At 45.9% G+C, this 19,359-nt stretch overlaps 2 protein-coding genes across 2 annotated transcripts; both read right to left on the bottom strand.

The window, feature by feature from the left end:
* Window positions 1-214: 214 nt before the first annotated feature.
* LOC124659852 (small polypeptide DEVIL 5-like) lies at window positions 215-337 on the bottom strand. Its single transcript, XM_047197676.1, has one exon. It carries the CDS (start codon window positions 335-337, stop codon window positions 215-217), a length of 123 nt encoding a protein of 40 aa, XP_047053632.1.
* Window positions 338-6,207: 5,870 nt separating this feature from the next.
* LOC124659260 (small polypeptide DEVIL 4-like) lies at window positions 6,208-14,993 on the bottom strand. The gene is made up of 2 exons (XM_047197183.1): window positions 14,957-14,993; window positions 6,208-6,296 (listed from the first exon to the last, which is right to left on the bottom strand). Exons 1-2 carry the CDS (start codon window positions 14,991-14,993, stop codon window positions 6,208-6,210), a joined length of 126 nt encoding a protein of 41 aa, XP_047053139.1.
* Between the last annotated feature and the right edge of the window lie 4,366 nt (window positions 14,994-19,359).

The following is a 19,359-nucleotide window of genomic DNA, read 5'->3' as shown; positions in this document are numbered from 1 at the left end:
AGAGTGTCAGCATTTCTCACAAATAAACAAGAATGCTAAAACATATCAAAGATCTCACTATACACATCAAAGAGCGGGCACGTTCCCTCTATTTTTTTCTAAAAAACTGAATACACATCAAAGAATTGTCAAGACCTACACTCTCTGAATTCTGAAACGGAGATCAGAACAAAACTGGGGTCCGTTTGCTCGAACAAAGCGCACTGATCAATAATCAGTCGTGGTGACAAAGAAGCATGACGATGCATCGCCGGATGATGTAGAGCCTGGACTTGTGCTCTCTCATCATTCTGCCAATGCCTCCTCTGGGCTTGCCCTGGCAGCTTAGCTTCTTCATCCTCGTTGAACAATTAAGGGGTTTATGATCAGAAAAAAGAGACGACTAATGGAGTTGTCAGGTGCTTCTCTTTAGTGTGCTTATTCCCACAGAGTTTGGTGTGCTTTATATAGGGAACAACCCCCAAACTGCCAAATCACAGCTACCTTACCTTAGACAGAAGGCTCGAGCAGAGCCTGGCTTTAAATTAATAAAGCCCCACGGCCAACAAGGTTCACAACGGCACCACAACACATCGATACACAGCCCGCAGCTCGAAGGCTGGGCACACACCAAGAGTCTCACACAACCCGCAGCTCGAAGGCTGGGCACACACCAAGAGTCTCACACAGACCGCCAGCAAAACGAAGGCTGGGAACACACATCAAGTCTGGAAGAAAAACTAGGAACACACACATGTCGGCGAAGAAGGAGACTCAAACCAGCATGTCCTCCACAACATCCCGTGTCGCCGCATGAAGGGTCCGGATCTTCACAATCGCCCTCTGGATGTCTTCCCGGTCCGTCCTTCTAGCCACTGGTTTCCACACCTGGAGGTACATAGACAATTTGTAGAGGCAATCAGCCGGCTGGGAAGGGAAGATCCCCTCTATTGTGAACTTGTTCCTCAAATTCCACAAAGTCCAACAAAGGGCTGCACAGCAGATCCCCAGGACACGCTTCATCTTTGTAGATTGGTTTTGTAAGGTTCTACAAACATCCGCAAAGCAAGAGGGATTCCACGAACAGGATAGCAGTTCCCTAACTGCGCTCCACAAGAATTTGGCCAGCCCACACTCAAAGAAGATGTGGTTAGTGTCCTCAAGCTCTCCACAAAGGGCACATCTACCCGTGTGGAGGGGCCTCGACGTTGCCGAATATTGGCATTAGTCGGAAGGCGTTTCCGCGCCAGTTGCCAAAGAAAAATGCGGATCCGAGAGGGGATCGCAAGATGCCAGATGGCACCAAAGAACTTGGAGGGGTTACCATCACAGAGTTTGCGGTATAGCGAGCGGACTGTGAACCTCCCCGAGGGTTCAAGGACCCATGTCATGCAGTCAGGGGTAGCCGCCGGCCGAAGGGTTTCAATTTCCCGCATAAGGTTGACCCACTCCACTCTTTCTATAAGTCCCAACACCCGTCAAAAGGGGATGGACCAGCCTGTGTCGGTCCAGAGGCTAGCCACGGAGGCCTCCCGAGCCTCCGGAATGGCAAAAGGTTGGGGAAGCGATCTTGTAGCTTACCAGATCCCACCCACCAATCCAGCCAGAAATGGGTTGAGGACCCATTTCCGACACGGTGTTTCGCCCCCAAGCGTAACAACGACTTGATCTTTTGGAGAGCTTTCCAGAATTGAGAGCCTGGGCTAGGGGGGTCGACCCAGATATCTCTGTCGTGGAGGTATTTCCCGCGTATAATGTCCGCCCAAAGACCATTCTCACCCCCGTAGAGTCTCCAAACCCATCTGGCCATGAGACAAGTGTTCATGAGGTTCGTGTCAATGATGCCTAGACCCCCCAAGATCTTCGGCTTACACATGGCCGACCACCGCACCCTGTGGTATTTGTTGCGACTCCCGTTAGCGTTCCAGTAGAAGCGGGAACGGTGTCTATCAAACTGCTTATGGATCCCTTTGCCCAAGAGACAGACACCCATAGCATGCATAGGAAGGCTAGAAAGACAAGCGTTGATAAGCGTGAGTCTAGCGGCGGAGGACATAAACTTACCCATCCAGGGGTCCGCACGCTTTTCCACCTTGGCGGTAAGGGGTTGCCAGTCCCGAGCAGAGAGCACCCGGTCACTAATCGGGAGACCAAGGTAGGTAAAGGGAAAGGAACCCCGTTTACAGTTCAGCATATTGGCAATACGCTGGCTCTCGAAGTCCGTAGTCCCCAGAACCATGACCTCACTTTTGTGGAAGTTAATACGGAGGCCAGACATGCTCTCGAAGCAGAGCAAGAGAAACTTGAGGTTGGCAATGTCTAGATCGTCCGTCTGCACCATGATGATCGTGTCATCGGCGTATTGTAGGTGCGTTACCCCCCCTGGGATAATGTGTGGGATGACCCCGTGATTGTGTCCCGCCTCCTTAGCTTAGTCAAGAATGGCCGCTAGAGCTTCGACGACATAGTCAAAGAGTAAGGGCGAGAGGGGGGGCCTCCCTGGCGGACTCCCCGTCCGTTACGGAAGAAGTTGCCAACTTCTCCGTTGATGGTGATAGCCGTTTGGCCTCCCTTGACCAGACTCATCGCCCGATGGATCCAGCCGGGGTCAAATCCTTTGTGGGTTAGAACCTCGCGGAGGAAGCACCAGTTGACCCTATCATAGGCCTTTTCGAAGTCAAGCTTCAAGAAAACTTCCCCAAGTTTCTTGGCTTTAGTCTCGTGGACTATCTCTTGCAGGGAAACAACCCCTTCGTGGATAAGCCGACCTTACCTACCTGTAGCTTGCAACAACATATTCCATTTTGATACCGTAATGAAAAGCCCTTTCTGTGAAGTCGGCAGCTGCCACTCCACAATCAAGCACAAGTGCACATGGCAGCAGCACTTGCCAACGTACCTAACTGTGCGAACTTTGACGCAGGATCTAGGGAATAGCGGCTGAGAAATCTGTGGACCATAGTGCCTCGTGAACCGTTCTGATTCTATGGAGATACAGATATCCCCCTGTGTGATTTGATTACACAAGTGTATGGGGCTGCTAACATTCCTACTTGTTTGACATCAAATGGTTTCTTTCTGTCTAGCCCTGAGCATACATATCTTCGTTTCTGTTCTCAATCCTAGAGATCCTGATGAATTGCGATGTTAAAATTCCCTTAAAGACTGGTCTCAATGCTAAGTTGCACTCATTAATGATCTCATCATGTTCTGATTTGTACTGAGTTTTGCAGACATGTGTATATCACAGTGGATTGCGTTTTGCTTAATTAATGCAATCAGCTCAAGCTCCATGCATTTCACATTTTGCGTTTAAAGAAAAGGAAGAGATTCCAAATGTTGTGACCACTTGTGGTGGTCTGGTGGATGATGCCTGCGAGTATCCGGCCACCTGACTAGAAATAGCATCGCATTCTCTCATCAGGCATATCAAATATTGAAAATTGGGTCTCTCCAAGACAAAAAAAAAAGTGTACTATGCCTATTGGTTAAATGTCAAGTTTAAACGAGTCTCTGGCGCTGACGAGTTTGGGCAGGTTATGTTTGACATTTTGATCGCATCAGGATTAAGCTAGCTTTTCTTTGACCAACAACACGTATATGTGCCCTTGATGTGCCTTTGTTCTGCCAACGTTAACATTTGTGGCGTCCAAGGTTTTTCAGTCAACTTTTTGTGCGCCAAGATAGTAAATGTGTCGCGTGGACGAGTAAACCCTGCCCGATGCTTGATCAAGTACTAAGTTAAACAGCAGACGCCAGCCAAGCTAGCCGGCCGGCCTCATCAACTGCCCACATACCACGTACCTGCTAAATTCAGCCTCCGAAAAGTTGGAAATGTATGGATCAACCACAAACTAGCACGATGCGTCACAACTTTTCACAGAAAAATGAGCAATGTTTTTTTTGAAGGAAAATGAGCAATGTATTCCACCTGATGATATAAAATCCTGATGTTAATTGTTCTTTAACTGCCTTTCGTTTCTAAATTTTCTGTTTTCAAGAGTTAAAGAATTCTCGTTGCCCAATATCCTTGATTTGTTTCTTCTAAAATTATCTTACTTTCGGAAATGCACTTTTGGTCGATCCCATGTGTATATGCTCCTATCACGGGAAAACACATTTTAAAATGTCAAAAAACTCAAATAAAACCTTAAGAATTGTGTGCACGCCAAGTATCTGGAAATTCGACTTTTTCGGTCTCATGTGTAAAAAGATAAAGAAATGTCTCGTGAAGAGCTGTTTTTAGCACCAGATTTTGTCTTTTTACATATGACACAAAACAATTCGGTGTTTTGTGAAAACAAATTTGGGAGCATATAGAACATTAAGATGCACATGCGGCATTTTTTGTTGAATTTTTTTAACATTTCAAGATGCATTTAAAACGCATTTCAAAAATCAGAAGCATATGCTCCTCTTCGCATGCAGTGACGTCTTACAAATTAGTTTGCTGAGTATGCTAAATTGATTACATCCTGTGTAAACGCCACCACCATGGAATTCTAAGCAACAAAATGAAATATAGTGTATGGGGCCATGGTGGCGTCGATGATAGGCTCACAAGGTTAATGTGTTGATCCATGTCAGGGCACATGGCTCCGACATGGCTACCCCCTTCATCAAGCTTGCAAGTATTGCGACATATGCAGCTAGTGAGGTGGTTTTAGGTTGATCTTTGTTTTTTTTGTAAGGCTCTATTGAATGATATAAAAAAATGTTGTGTGCTTTTGATGCAGAGGCTCGGAACAACCTCCATTTTTTTTAAAAAAAGAACAAAGTAACTATTTTTTAGATAAAAGGCACAAGGTGCCCGACTTTAAATTAATAAAACCTTGACGTTTAGCAATTTTTACAACTGGTTAACAACTAGAGTAACTTCAATAGTTGACGGGCAAAGTTTATGTGGTATTGAAGTTTAGGGACAAGATCAAGGTGAAAAATATTTCAACGACTAATAGTAGTATTTCATCTTACTAATAGGAATAAGTTCTACAAAAGCTAATTTAATGAACTAACGTTGTGAGGAGCCTAGATCTCCACTTCTACTCCGGTGCTCCCCCCTTGGCAAATTTCAGGCTGTGTCATAGACAATAATGGTTGAGATCTTCTAATACCCCTTCGTAAGCGGGGATATGATCGTAAAATTTAAAAATCTGATATGTACGTACGACCCTCTAGAGGCCCGTATGGCCCGCGTTATCTTGTACGATTATTTTATGTAAGTATAGTGTACTACTACGATGACGTGCGTGTACCGAATAGGCAGGACATATAAAAAATGGTCGTAGACGTCTCCGCGTACGTCACCCCACCAAATCAGGAACGGAAATACCGTATGTATATAGACGGACAAACATGGGCTGGATATGGGTCAGCGGGCCTAAGGTTGGAAAACAAAAAAAAAGAATATAACCTTTTAACTTGTGTTAGGGGGGAGCACCGGAGTAGGACTCCTAGATCTCATCGAAGACAAAGATGAAGCCTCGGTGACAACTAAATAACCGACATATCCACCACTTAAGGGTTCTGTTACATACCATATCTCCGTAGCAAATATCTGCATTGTATGCTCTGCACTCTTTGTCATGAAATATTCCAGATTTTTGTGGCAAAACCTTGTATTTGGCACTCATTAAGAAAAAGAGCACACACTCATCTCGTTTATTTCTCATATTCCTTTATCCCATTTAAGTATATAATGATCAATATCATCTATCCTCCTGAAGACAACACCCCTATATTTTTCAGGAATGAAAACAACAGCAGATTTTTTTTCTCAGACAAGACAGGAAGATATTGTCAAGACTTAAATAACATAATTCGAAGATGTGACTCAATAGCATCCACTCATCCAGTTAGAAGCCTCGGCAACTATTATGTTCAGTTAGATACACATGTGACTCAATAGCATCCACTCATCCAGTGTGCAAGTAAAAGTGAGCACCATTCGCAAAAAAAAGGTAAAAGTGAGCACCACTAGAATAATGTCTAGAAAATTCATTATAATATATCAAATGCGCAACAAGAATATCAGCATTTCTCACACAAAAAAACTGAAACCTATGAAAGATCTCGGTATACACATCAAAGACTGGGCACATTCCCTCCATTTTCCAAAAAAAAGTATACACATCGAAGGATTGTAAGACCTACACTCTTTTAATTCTGAAACAGAGACCAGAACAAAACTGGGGTCTGTTTACTCAAACAAAGCGCACTGATCACTGATCAGTCGTGGTGACAAAGAAGCATGACGATGCATCGCCGGATGATGTAGAGCCTTGCCTTGTGCTCTCTCATCATTCTGCCAAGGCCTCCTCTGGGCTTGCCTTCGCAGCTTGGCTTCTTCATCCTGGTTGAGCAATTAAGGGGTTTCTGATCTGAAAAAAGAGATCAGTAATTGAGTTGTCAGGTGCTTATGTTTAGTGTGCTTACTCCCACAGAGTTTTGTGTGCTTTATATAGAGGAGAAGCCCCAACCTGCCAAATCACAGCTACCTTGCCTAGCTGTAGCTTGCAACAACATACTCCATTTTCGAATTTTCGATACTGTAATGAAAAGCCCTTTCTGTGAAGTCGGCAGCTGCCACTCCAGAATCAAGCGCAAGTGCACATGGCAGTAGCACTTGCCAACGTACGTAACTGCACGAACTTTGACGCAGGATCTAGGGAATAGCGGCTGAGAAATCTGTGGACCATAGTGCCTCGTGAACCGTTCTGATTCTATGGAGATAGAGTATCTCCGTCTGTGATTTGATTAGACAAGTGTATGGCTGCTAAACATTCCTACTTGTTTGACACCAGTTGGTTTCTGTCTGTCTAGCCCTGGGCAAGTGGGTACATATCTTAGAATCTGTTCTGAATTCTAGAGATCATGGTGAGTTGAGATCGTAAGATTCCCTTAAAGAATGGTCCCAATGCTAAGTTGCAGTCATTAATGATCTCATTGTGTTGTGATTTGTATCGAGTTGTGCAGACATGTGTATATCACAGTGGATTGCGTTTTGCTTAATGGTATCAGCTCAAGCTCCATGCATTACACATCTTTTGATTAAAGAAAGGGAACGAGATTCACAATTTTGTGACCACTCGTGGTGGATAATGCCTGGGACACCACCTGACTAGAAATAGCATCGACCGCATTCGTATCAGAATATCAGGCATATCAAATACTACCAAATTGAAAACTCAGAGGAGATCGTTGTTACTGTGGGTTCTAAGAAGAAGAAGAAAAGGAATGTAACTGTGTATTTGTCTCTCCCTCTGCTGTCAAGTTTAAACGAGGTTTTGGCGCTGAGGAGTTTGGGTACGTAGGTTCTGTTTGATCGCTCTGATTGCACTGAGATTAAGCTAGCTTTTCTGTGACCAACAACACCACCTACATGTGCCATTGTTCTGCCAACGTTAACATTTGTGGCATCCAAGGTTTTTCAGTCAACTGAATTGTGCGCCAAGATAGCAGATGTGTCGCGTGGAGGAGTAAACCCGGCCCGGTGCTTGATCAACTACTCCTATCTAAGTTAAACCGCAGACGCCAGCCAAGCAAAAGCCGGCTGGCTTCATCAGCTGTCCAAATACCCCGTACCTGAACAAATCGGTGTCCGAAAAGTCGGGACCGGATGGATCAACCCCGAAGCTAGCACGACGCGTCACAACTTTTCACAGGGAAAATGAGCAATGTATTCCAGCTGATGATATACAGCCCTGGGATGGATGGTTGTCTAGCTAGCGTGCGATGGAGTGAAAGAAAGATTCTTGCTCCTCAGTCAAGGTACCCCAAGCAGACAGGAAGTATTTGCTCTTTGCAAATGTGCGAAGAAAAGCCGGTAGCCCGCGATACAAGGATCTGGCGTGGCGGGGACGACCAAGTAACACGGCGGCGAAGGCCGGCGCGCCATGCATACCGTGCGGCCATCTGATCCGGGGGGATACACAAGTCGGCCAGAATGCAACGCGATCAAACAAAGATATACGTACAGTAATTAATCCGGCGACGCGCGGTCGACGTCGGTCGAGCCGCCTCGAGTGCGGAGAACGATAAAGATCGGACTATCCAGTTGGGGGGATGGATCCGGCCGGCCGGACGGACGGTGTGAGGAGAAAAGGGGATTGATGTATCTGCACGGGATTACTCTATGCGAGCTGCTACCGCGGTCAAACCCCACGTACGCCGTACCTACAGCTACGCAGCGCGACAGGTACATTGAACTTCCCAGTTCCTTGCGCGTGCAGTGCAGTATAAAGGGCGCCGGAGCCCAAAGGGTTTGGCATTGGCACCCCGGCATCCGCCACTCCTGTTTTGACCTTAGCCTAGGATCATCCAACAGCTCCAGTTCGGGTTACGCATCAAGCACACCAGTTTTTCGCCGTTGCGGCAGATCAGACGAGGAGCCGGAGATGGAGATGGCCGTCATGAGCCACGGGACGAAGCGCGCGGCGGCGGCGGCGGGAGGCCGAGGCCTGGGCAGGGTGGTGCGGGAGCACAAGACGAGGCTCCGCATCATCTGTCGCTGCGTCGCCCTGCTCGTGCGCTACCGCGACTGATAAATCTCCTACTCCTAAAGCCGTCTCTACCCTAGCTACGTTCACGCGCGTATGATCATTTGTGTTTGTTGTGTACGTTGGCCGGCTGCTAGCCGATGCGTTGCTGCATCTCTCGCTTGTTTCCGCCGCCGCTCAGGGGCCTTTCCTACGAATGTGGCGAACTGTCCTTCGTTTTTTTGGGACCCCGTGGCGCCGGCGGATTACGGGAGTTGCATATTTGCATCGAGCAGAACCGGTCTCGTAGCACCTTGTTTTACTAGTGATTCCATTCTGGATTGGGGAGAAGCAACCCTAGGGGGGAAGCACACTTATCTTTTCTAGTTTCATCGTCTGTCGATCTGTGTTAATGTGTTATGTATAAGAAATGAAGAATATATATGGTACTCCTGCGTTGTATTTCTCTCTCGTGTCTGGTTGTAAGAGTTTGCATTCGTAATAACAGTTGTAAGCACCTCCTCGAAATAGGCTTTCGCCCCGCTTTATAAATAAAGCCAAATGGCCAAACCATATAAAGTGATGAGGAATTCCTCTTACAAGCAGATCAAAGATAAACTAGAAAACTAAGAAGCACCGAGCTTGCCACCAAAGATGAAACGAGACTAAGGAGACCCGGGCTCCACGACAACGCCCCCAAGAAGGTAACGACGCCACTGCCGTCGCCGTTGCCAAGACCACAATGGTCTAGGATTTTCACCCGGAGCCCAAATGAGGAGAGGATAGCCACATCGACGCCCCCAAGAGGGTCACGACACCCGCAAGCGTCGCCGTCGATGGCGCCGAAGCGCTGGGCTTTCGCCCGGAACAACCCTCACCGCAACTGGTCCCTAAGCCTACCAGCCACCCCCGAGCCGAGCTTCTACCGCGCGATCTGGGCACTGATCACACCAAGGTGTGGCCAGCACCAGGAGCTCCCGACGCCCACCCCTCGCCACCCTCGTGGCCCGAAGAGACGGCCATCACCACTGCCACGTTGCCCGCCGCCGAGCCGCCCGTGCAGTCCACCTTCCGGGGCCGCTGCCCCGACATCCGCGAGCTCTGCCGGTGTCACCAGGTCCATCGCGTGGCCTGAGAGCCAATGGAGGTAGACGGTTTGGATCCGGATGGCAGCAACAGCATAGCCACCTGGAGGGCGTCCTCCACCGCCGCCAGCGGGTGCCGACCGGACGCGGTGGCAAGGACACACCAGGCCCCTCAGGCCCGGCCGAGCCCAGGCTGGGCCCGTAAAGTCCCCGCCTCCACGTTGCTGCACGTAGGCCGCCGCCGTCGCTGCCGTCCTGCTCCTCCCCGTGCTACCGCATCCGCTCCAGGTGACGTCGCCAGCGGGAGCAGCCTGGCCCGACCAAGCCCAGAAGGGCCCCGCAGGGCCCAGATCTGGGCCGGTGGAACCCGGCCGCCGCCACTGCACTGCAACACCCCGCCGCTCCTGCGCCGACGCGAGACGAACCTGCCACACCGCGCATCGCCCGCCGCCTCCGCAGCCAGCCGCCACGCAGCACCGCCACCGAGGGTGAGATCCACCGTGCACCGCCGCCTGACCGCCAGCCCCGCCTGGGGAGGACCTGCGCCGGGTAGAGGAAGAGCCACCGCCGCCGGCACCGCCCGGGCTTTGCCCGGCGGCGGCAGCGAGGGGAGGGTGGAGGTGGAGGGACGGGGGGTTAGGGTTTTTTTTGCCCTGGAGTCGCTCATGGGGGAGCGACCCGAGGGAAAGGAGCGGCCCCTAGATCTAACAGTTGTAAGCACAGCGTGCTGTAAACGCAAGTTCTCCGATCTATCATTAATCATCAACAATAATTATCAGTTCTTATAGAGAGGGCCTTCTCTAATGCTAGTCTCTTAGCGTGGTATCATGAAATGTAGTTATACTTCCTCGTGTATCTAACAATATTGATTTTGTATTGTACATAGTTTATTATAAGAACTTGGTCAAACTTTATATAGTTTGAATTTTCCAAAAAAAACTTCTTTATTGAAAATGGGGGTAGTATGACACTTGCACACGATCATAGGCAAAATACATTACCAGCACAATTCCAGCCCAAAGTCATTTTTTAAAAACTTAGATACACCACTAACAAACAATGCATTGTGGTAGTTGCCCCTTGACATGCATAGCTACCTACGATAATACACTAAGAGGCGATGCACTGTGAAATTTTTTTGTCTGACAATAAATTGGCAAAACAAACAACAAAATTCTCTTGCATGTGCTTCATCCGTGTTCGACACCTGAAAAGTAAAGTCCTGCAAAATTCATGTGAAAGTTTGCAAGGAAGTGGAACAAGGCCTAGGAGAAACAAGGCTCAGAAGAAACACGATGATGAAACCAACAAGCCCAAGAAGAAGCAAAGCCTCTCCTAATACAAGTGGTTTTTTTTTTTGCTTTGCAATTAAAGTCCTATTGCAATGATGTTTATCAAGTTTATTGTGGCCTTTGGGGATAGAAACGTGTTAATCGTCCCAACAACTAAAGATATGGAGGAAGTTTCCTAGATATTTTGATCCCCCGAAAGTGCCCAACGGCTAGAAAATTGGGGGAATTATAAAATGCCCCCTTCTTTCTGAAGTGGAGGTTGCTTCTTTCCACCCTCTCCCTCTCTTCGATTAAAGCTGAGCTCCATATCACTAGATCTGCATCCAAGCCAACAAAAATTCATGGCCCTCTAGGCTTTGGGGTGAGAAGACCTAGATCTACAGGCTCACCAAAAGTATTTGAATCTCTCCCTTGTTACTCTTGGGAGTTTGAGCACTCTAGTCGGAAGAGGTGATCCATGAAGCTCAATCTTGGTGGGTGTAAAGCTTTGTGGTTGTGTTGGTAGCCTTCAATTATGTTGTGGGGATTTCCCTACGCTTTTTGTCACCGCCTTCAAGGGCACCGCTTAATTGATCTTGGCACCTTGCATTGTGCGAGAACATGAACTGAATAAGGTGAGATTTTTATGGCGCTTGGTGGGCTTTGTGCTGCCATACCTCTCCAAAGAAGACGTACTTCTCTCAAAGGAAGGAACTTCGGGAATTATCTCCCCGCCTCCACCATCGCGGTTATTTCTATCCTCGTCTCCTCAGTGCATTGTGTGATGGTGGTCATTCTTTCCACCGCATGTCTTGCGTCTACCTGGGGTTGCTTTCCACCTATGAAAATGCTCCATTTGTGAAGTATTTGATGGCTATTAATCATTTTCTCCCCAATGACATTAAACCTACAACAACATACCAAAAGATGGAATTTTGCATGCAATTAGTTAGCTATTAGTTAAAAATTATAGGGACGGAAAATATAAATATCAATGTTGAACTTATGAAAGATGAATGTAAAATACACATATCACCATGTCAACGTCTATTAGTATGCACGAGAGGCAACCGAATGTCGAGCTAACAACTTAATGGAATTTGTGGGTTGTGAGTCTGACATTTAGCCTCACTTAATTTTTTTTGAGTTAAATTTAGCCTCACTATTTTTTTGAGATACAAATTTAGCCTCACTTAATACTCATCCCTCCAAGTGAGGCCCACATGCAACAAAGGCCCAAATATTTTCATGGGCCAAATCACATCTCACTTAAAAAAATGCAGCTCTAACCAAGAACCAAGCCCATACAACCTACAAAAGCCCAACAACTTCCACGCAGAGAACCAAACTACTAGCGAAATGTTTTTTTACATCTATCTAGCACGTGGTAGTGAGCCTGATTGGGAACTAATTCTAATTTGAGGGTTCATGAAATGCCTCCGCCACTTTAAGTACCCTAGTACATGTCATATAGGCGACACCGGAAGCTGTCGTCACTTGGTAGTCCATGTTGAAACATTTTGCGTGCCCTTCTTCAACAGTTATTGACAGGACATCAACAATATTTAGTAGAAATAGGTGTGGCCTTTCATCGATACCACGTCTAAGGTCTGGTGGAGGCTAGACGTGAGGTGAGAGGTCGGTGCAGTAGTCTAGTAACCCATTTGTCTTCCCCAGGGGCAAATTCTTCTTGACAAGAGTACCAGGGCCACCTTTGTTTGCGCTGGTGTCATGTTCTATGAAAAAGAAGTACTCACTAGTTCATTAGTGTGTTTAAAAAAGTGGTAGCATGGACGGTCGGTGTCGGTCGATCTCGTTTAACCTACATTGAAAGTGTTCTTGAACAACGTAAACATCTTTGTTTATCTGAAACCATCGAGTTACATCAGCTAGCAACAAGGGTATAATAAAATCTGGTGGATCAATTCATCGGGCCATACTTGCTCATTTGATCCACCAACTCCCGCGCTTCTACTTCTTCTTGACGATGTGTTGTGTCCCGCCAACTACTGGACGCCAGCGCCTCACATTCAAGTCCGCTGGCTGAAAGGGAGTAGCCACCCTTCCTCTGTTCCTCAGTTCTGTCGTTCGATCTTTCCATCGGAGCTCAATTCCTTTTTATTTTGTGAAGGAAGTTCAATTCCTATATCGATCTCTAAGAAATCAACCCGGCGTCCCGGTGAGGCGACGACCCAAGGGCGAGCCGTGGCATTGACTTTGGTATAAAAAGGGGGAACTAGCAAGAGAAGCTTCAGATAATTAACGAGGCTGTCAGATAATCAGCTAGCACCTCCCACCTTCTAGTCACGTACTACCTCCTACCTAGCTTTCTTTCCCCCGAAGAAACCAAAGTAAGCTGTCTGCTAGGACTCACGAGTAGGACCATTTCGGTTAGGCCATTAGAGTTGCCGATCATCTTTCCAGCCAGACCACCGCATGCTTCTGTACGTACAACATGAATACGATTATATGGGTGTTGCCATGAGATTAATATGTTCGTGTACTCTATAGTCTACCAGATTATTTCGTGGATGCCTGGATGGTGCATGCTCCTAGCTCAGGCCTCAGGCGACAGAAAAAAAAAAATAGAGAAGCCAGCCATAGCAATATAGCATTATATAGCATCCTATAAAAGAAATAGTGAAACGAGGGAACAGTGCCAGAGCGCCGCCACTGTCCAAACCGAATCTTTGGGTTTTCACCTGAGATAGGTAGGTCAGGTAGGAAGGGAATAAAACTCGATGTTGCTGTCAAGAAGGAGAACGGCGCCGACAACGTCGTGGCCACCATGTCTTCAGCGAAAAATGTTTTGATATATTTGTTATGCGGTTTTAATACAATATTTTAATTTTTTTGCTACAACTACTCAGGCTGGTTTCCCGGGAAATTAGGCTTTGCTACATTTGTTCTTCACTTTTGCTACACTAGTATAAATTACTTCAATGTTCAAGAAAACATTAATCGTTAACTTATCGAGCGACTTCAAAATGGAGATTAATCGTTTATCAGCCGATTAATCGATTTTATCGGTCGGTCATTTATCGGCTTATTTTTTTGTAAATCCTAATTTTTTGGCACTAAATTTTCTATTCTATGACATACTATGTAAAAATAATATTGGAGCATTGAAAAGATGTATTACCTTGATTCCTTGCATTTGAATCAATATAAATGGAAAATTTGAGCTAATGCACATTTCTACAAGACTATAGGAGGAAAATATCGACCGCAAGATTGAATTTCGGTGAAATTTCTCTTAAAATCGGGCGCAATATTGGCTTTCGGACTGAAAATCGGGTGAAATATCGGCTATCAAATTGAAAACTGGAAGCAATATTGGTGTCGATGATAAATCAACCGATATGCCAAAATCTTATCGGTTAGCACCCGATTCACGATAAATCGGCCGATAAATCAGTATCGCTGGCTGATTTTTTAAACATCTTTCTACAAGATTTCCGCTCAGGTCTCCAATGAGATCTTTTATGAGGTCAGCGTTGCTATAATAGTAGAATTTTTCTTTGCTACAATATCACAATGTTTTTTCTATATGGTCTCCAACGAGATCTCCAGCGGTGAGATCTCCGGTGAAGTTTCTGTATCTTATGGTTAACCTTTTTTTTTTGCTAGAGTCGGATTAGTTTTGCTATACTAGGGTTATTATGGAAATAAAAGTGAGATTGTAGGTGGGAATAAATTTTGCTGCAAACAAAACATTTTTTCTACTTTAATACATTATTATAGTAAAAGCGGGATTTAGGATCGTGACCCAGGTCCGAAGAAACTCCGAGCACTGCCCAAAATAAAACACTCCCTCCGTCCCACCAAACATGTTAGAAGTTTATCTAAATTTGAATGTATCTAGTCACTACATTCGAATTTAGATAAATTTTCGATAAGTGGGGTGGGATGTAGGAAGTACCCCAAATTAGGATGCGCCAATTAATTTGGACCCAATTTCTATTAGGTGCCAGGGCACCGTGGTGTCTTCTGGAGTGCTCCCATCTCCTCACCATTAGATGTCCATCGTGCGGTTCATTCGGGGGATATTAAGGATACACGGGATCCTCCTTTCCAGAATCCTTGTTTCCATCTGTATCTTCCCCACAAGCTCATCCAATCGTTTCTTATCTCCCCCCCCCACGTACTCGTCCACGACCAGCTCCCATCAAGAGGATCATGGCGCCGCCGGAGGAGAAAAGAGAGGCTCTAGTGGCGCGGATCGAACAACGACCACGCTCTGGTGTTGACGGGCGACGGTTATGGTGGTTGGGGAGGCGCTCGCGCTCCCATGGCAAACGGGCGGTGATGACCTACAAGTATACGGGATCGTAACAATTTTCGAGGGAAGTAAAACCCAAATCTATTGATTCGACACAAGGGAAGCCAAAGTATATTTATAAGTCTTAATACATGAGTTGTCAGTTCAGCTACACCTGGAAATAGACTTGTTTGCAACAGTTTATCAGTAGTAACAATTTTATAGCAGTAGCAGTAGTGAAGTAACATCAGTAATGAAATAAAAATAGCAGCAGTGATTGCAGTAGACAACATAATTAAAATATTGTAGGCATAGGGATGGATGAACGGGCGCTGCATGCGTAAGATAATTCATATAATAATCAAGACATGGGCATTTGCAGGTAACAATGATAAAAGCATCCAAGTACTAAGTAACCATAGGCATGTGTTCATACGTGCTCGCAAGAAGAAACTTGCACCACATCTTTTGTCCTACCATCCCGTTTGCAGCGGGTCCTGAAGGGAGTAATTAAGGTACTCCTTTTAATAGAGCACCGGAGCAAATCATGAACACTCCGTGAACACACGTTATCCCGGCCAATTGCTGTCACTTTGGGGCCTCGGGTTCCGGACAATGATATGTGTACATAACTTGCAGTAAGATAAAAAACAATAATTATCCTCATGAATTAATAACATGTTCAGATCTGAGATCATGACACTCGGGCCCAAAGTGACAAGCATTAAGCATAACAAGTTGCAACAATGTTAAAAGTACTAATAACGAATACTAGGCACCATGCCCCTAACAATCTTATAGCTACTACATGAATGATCTCATCCAATCCCTAACATCTCCTACAACCTGCAATGGGGGAATTACTCACACATGGATGTGAGAATCATGGATGGTTGATGGAGAGGCGTCGGTGATGATGATGCAGTTTATCTCCTCCAATTCCCTGTCCCGGCAGGGTGCCAGAACGGATTTTCTGGTTCCCGAATTGGGGTTTTCGGTGGCGGCGGAGCAGCGAAACTCTTTCTAGAAAAACGTCGAACCTCCCTCTGTTTTTAGGTCTGAGGCTTATATAGCTAGTAGGAGGGGTCGTGGAGGTGCCCGAGGCGGCCACACCACCCCTAGGCGCGGCCAGGGGGTGGCCCGCGCCTAGGCATGGTGTGGGCCCCCCGTGGCTCTTCTCCGTCTCGTCTTCTGGCTCCGTGAGTCTTCGGGTAAAATAGGGACTTTGCGATAATTTCCGGGGATTTTCCTGAAAGTTGGATTTCTGCACAAAAACGAGACACCAGAGCAATTCTGCTGAAAATTGTGTTAATCTGTGTTAATTGTATTAAAAAAGTACACAAATTAGAGGAAAACACAACAACAAAAGTGTTCGGGAAAGTAGATACGTTTTGGACGTATCAGGTGGCGGCCATGGAGTTGGTGGCGGCTCGGGGGTGTGAGGCGAGGTTGAAGCACGTCCCCCGCGCTCTCGAGGCTAAGGGCGGTGCGGCGGAGGCCCACATCCAGCGCGTGTTGAAGGCCCCGCCTCCGTAGCGCGTCGCCGGGGAGGGCCTTGCCCCCGCCGCGCTCTGAGGCCCTCTATTCCATGGATCCACTCTTATTCCCCTGCCTCCCTAGTTCTATATCCAGAAACATCGAAGGATGTAACAAAATTAGGTTTCTTTCGTTTCTGGTCGCATTTTTTGGAGCTGGATGTACTTTTCGACTTTTATTTACATCCATGATGTTGAAATAGCATTTTCCCTGATCTGGATGTATGTAATAATAATAGGTTCCCCCATATTTTGTTGGATGTAATTTTTTTTCTACATCCACTACTGTTTTTTTACATTGTCGATTGGAATTAAAAACACTACTAAATTTTCTGGGATGTACTTTTGTCTAGTTAAATTCCAATTTGTTTACATGCCAATACTTGTTCTGAACTTGAGGTAGAAAAGAAATAGATGACATATGTTTTTTTTGCGTGAATGTGCGACCACGTGATGTATTTATTTTTACACAATCGAATCTCATATCTTTTTCCTTGTCAGAAACTTGGGACGGACGCGCAAAATGATAAGTCGCTGATTTGCAACGGGCCATGCCATGCGGAAAGAGCTAAATACACCAGGGGTCACAAAACTTGTCTTCCAAGTGCTAACTAGTCCCACATCTTTAAAAATGTGAAACCACCGTCCCAGATTTTGTTATACCTTGACAGTCGGCTGTTAATAGTCCGAAGCGTGACATGCTGGCTCATTAATTTTGCAACCGAGCCCTTCTTACTACCAAGAATTTCAACCGTGGTCCTCACAAGTCTCAGGCATAGAGGCCTAAAAAAATAGAAGAAAGGCACCAGAGGAGAAAATCATAAATGGTGTCAAGAGATTTACCAAGTCTGGGGTAACAATTCACTGCTCCATTTGTGGGGCAGCTAATCACAATAAAAAGGGCCATGCCAAATATGTGGAGAGCCAACTAGAACAGCAACAACCAGAACATGTACAAGTGGAAGCTGCTGAGATGGATTACATGCAGGTTAGAACATTATTTTACTACATGTATTATTGACACCATGAACTAGAACATTATCTCATTTTCTTACAGTTTATATTATTTCTACATGTGCAGCATTTACATGTACAACCACGAAATCCAACTTTGGATCCTTTACATCAGTTGAACAGCCTGGTTTACAACCTTGAGCAGGAAGTTTGCTACTTATTTACCAATTAGGTCCATGATTTTATTCAATCCTAAGTGCTCATATTATCTTACTAACCACTCATTATCATAATGTTTGCATGCACAAGAAAATGTGCCAATGAGCAGGTATCATGGCCCTCTACCACAAAGTGCATTTGTGGATGATGCTAGAGAGAGCATACCACGGGCTAGAGTTAGGATAACTACAACAACAACAAGGGGAAGAGGAAGAGGAAGAGGAAGAGGAAGAGGAAGAGAAAGGTCTACTGCAACTACACCAACAATACGGGAGGAAGAGCCACAAACAGAAGCTTCTAGGGGAATAGCAAGAGGAAGGACTGCTACAAATGGGCAAGCCCCAGAGGAGAAGTCTAACAGAGGCAGGGGAAAAGGGAAGAAGAGCAAAGCAGCTGAACCACATGAACAACAAGGCAACCGAAGAGTGGTACTAGATTTGAATGCTGAGGCTACTGAAGAAATTTAGATAGTTCTCCCCTTTGAATAATGCATATTTCTTGATGTAATTAAGTTCCAGTATTGTGGAGGTTGTTCCTGGTCAAGTTTAAACTGTAATGTGAGTTTGAACTAAATACTATACTGTGAGGTTGTTCCAGTATTTAGATAGTTCTCCTCTTTAAATAATTTGCGATCTATATAATGTCAGGTTGAATCTATGTTGTAGCATTTAATTTCAGTACTATACTATCTATAATGGCTCAGTTCTTGCATGCTATCTATGCAATGTCAGGTTGAATCCATTTTGTAGCATTTAGTTTTAGCTTGCATCAACATCATTGCTCTGCAAATTTGCAGCAGTATTAGTGAACTGGATCAGCAAAATTGAGCAAGCTTGAATCAACATGTCAAAATTTTCATCAGCTACAGAGAATGTCGACCAGACCTTTGATTTCGCAGTCGTAGTTCCCGTCGACTTCCATGTAGTCGCAGTCCCCGTCTCCTTCCAGCTCTCACCGTCATCCGAACCGCTTCCACCGCCGATGACACCTGAGGCCACGCTTCCAGCGACGAGGAAGCCCCCGCCTGCGCCGTCACTGCAGGAAAACTACACCCGCCCGCGTCGTCACTAGGATTGGGAATCATGATCCTGTTGCACAGCCGCACAGGGGGTTATCTGCAAGATTACAGAAGCTGGTGGGTGCCTCTTGCCACACGTGTAGGCTCTACAGCTAATCTTGACCAATAACAATCCGCATGACAAGATTTGGGACGGCGGTTTCACATTTTTAAAGATGTGGGACTAGTTAGCACATGGAAGACAAGTTCTGGACCCGAATGTATTTAGCTCACGCGGAAAAGAGGAAAGTGTGGGATTAGAACTTTCTACTTTTAGAATGTGAGGATGTCGAAATTATTTTATTTCTACTTTTAAATGAGGCACTCTCTAAGACTAACCGGTGCTAGGGTACTACTCCCTCCGATCGGATTTAATCGACGCGAAGGGAGGTATGTGCATGCATGTTTTTGGCTGGTGGGCGCGTCAATTTTTTAAGTCCAGAGGTAGTATGTACCATCCTAATTTGGAGAGGGGACAGGAAGATACAATCTGGCTGGAAACCGCTCGTCGTAGTGAGGCG

The sequence above is a fragment of the Lolium rigidum genome, chromosome 6, assembly GCF_022539505.1.
Source record: "Lolium rigidum isolate FL_2022 chromosome 6, APGP_CSIRO_Lrig_0.1, whole genome shotgun sequence".
Lineage (NCBI taxonomy): Eukaryota > Viridiplantae > Streptophyta > Magnoliopsida > Poales > Poaceae > Lolium > Lolium rigidum.
This window is presented reverse-complemented; position numbering and strand designations above follow the sequence as displayed.

Bases quoted from the DNA above. Each gene is read 5' to 3' on its own strand.
- LOC124659852 (XM_047197676.1), bottom strand. From the start codon at position 337: ATGAAGAAGCTAAGCTGCCAGGGCAAGCCCAGAGGAGGCATTGGCAGA.
- LOC124659260 (XM_047197183.1), bottom strand. From the start codon at position 14,993: ATGATCCTCTTGATGGGAGCTGGTCGTGGACGAGTAC. The intron at 6,297-14,956 runs GTGGGGGGGGGA...GCAAGCCCAGAG, and splicing joins AGCTGGTCGTGGACGAGTAC to GAGGCCTTGGCAGAATGATG.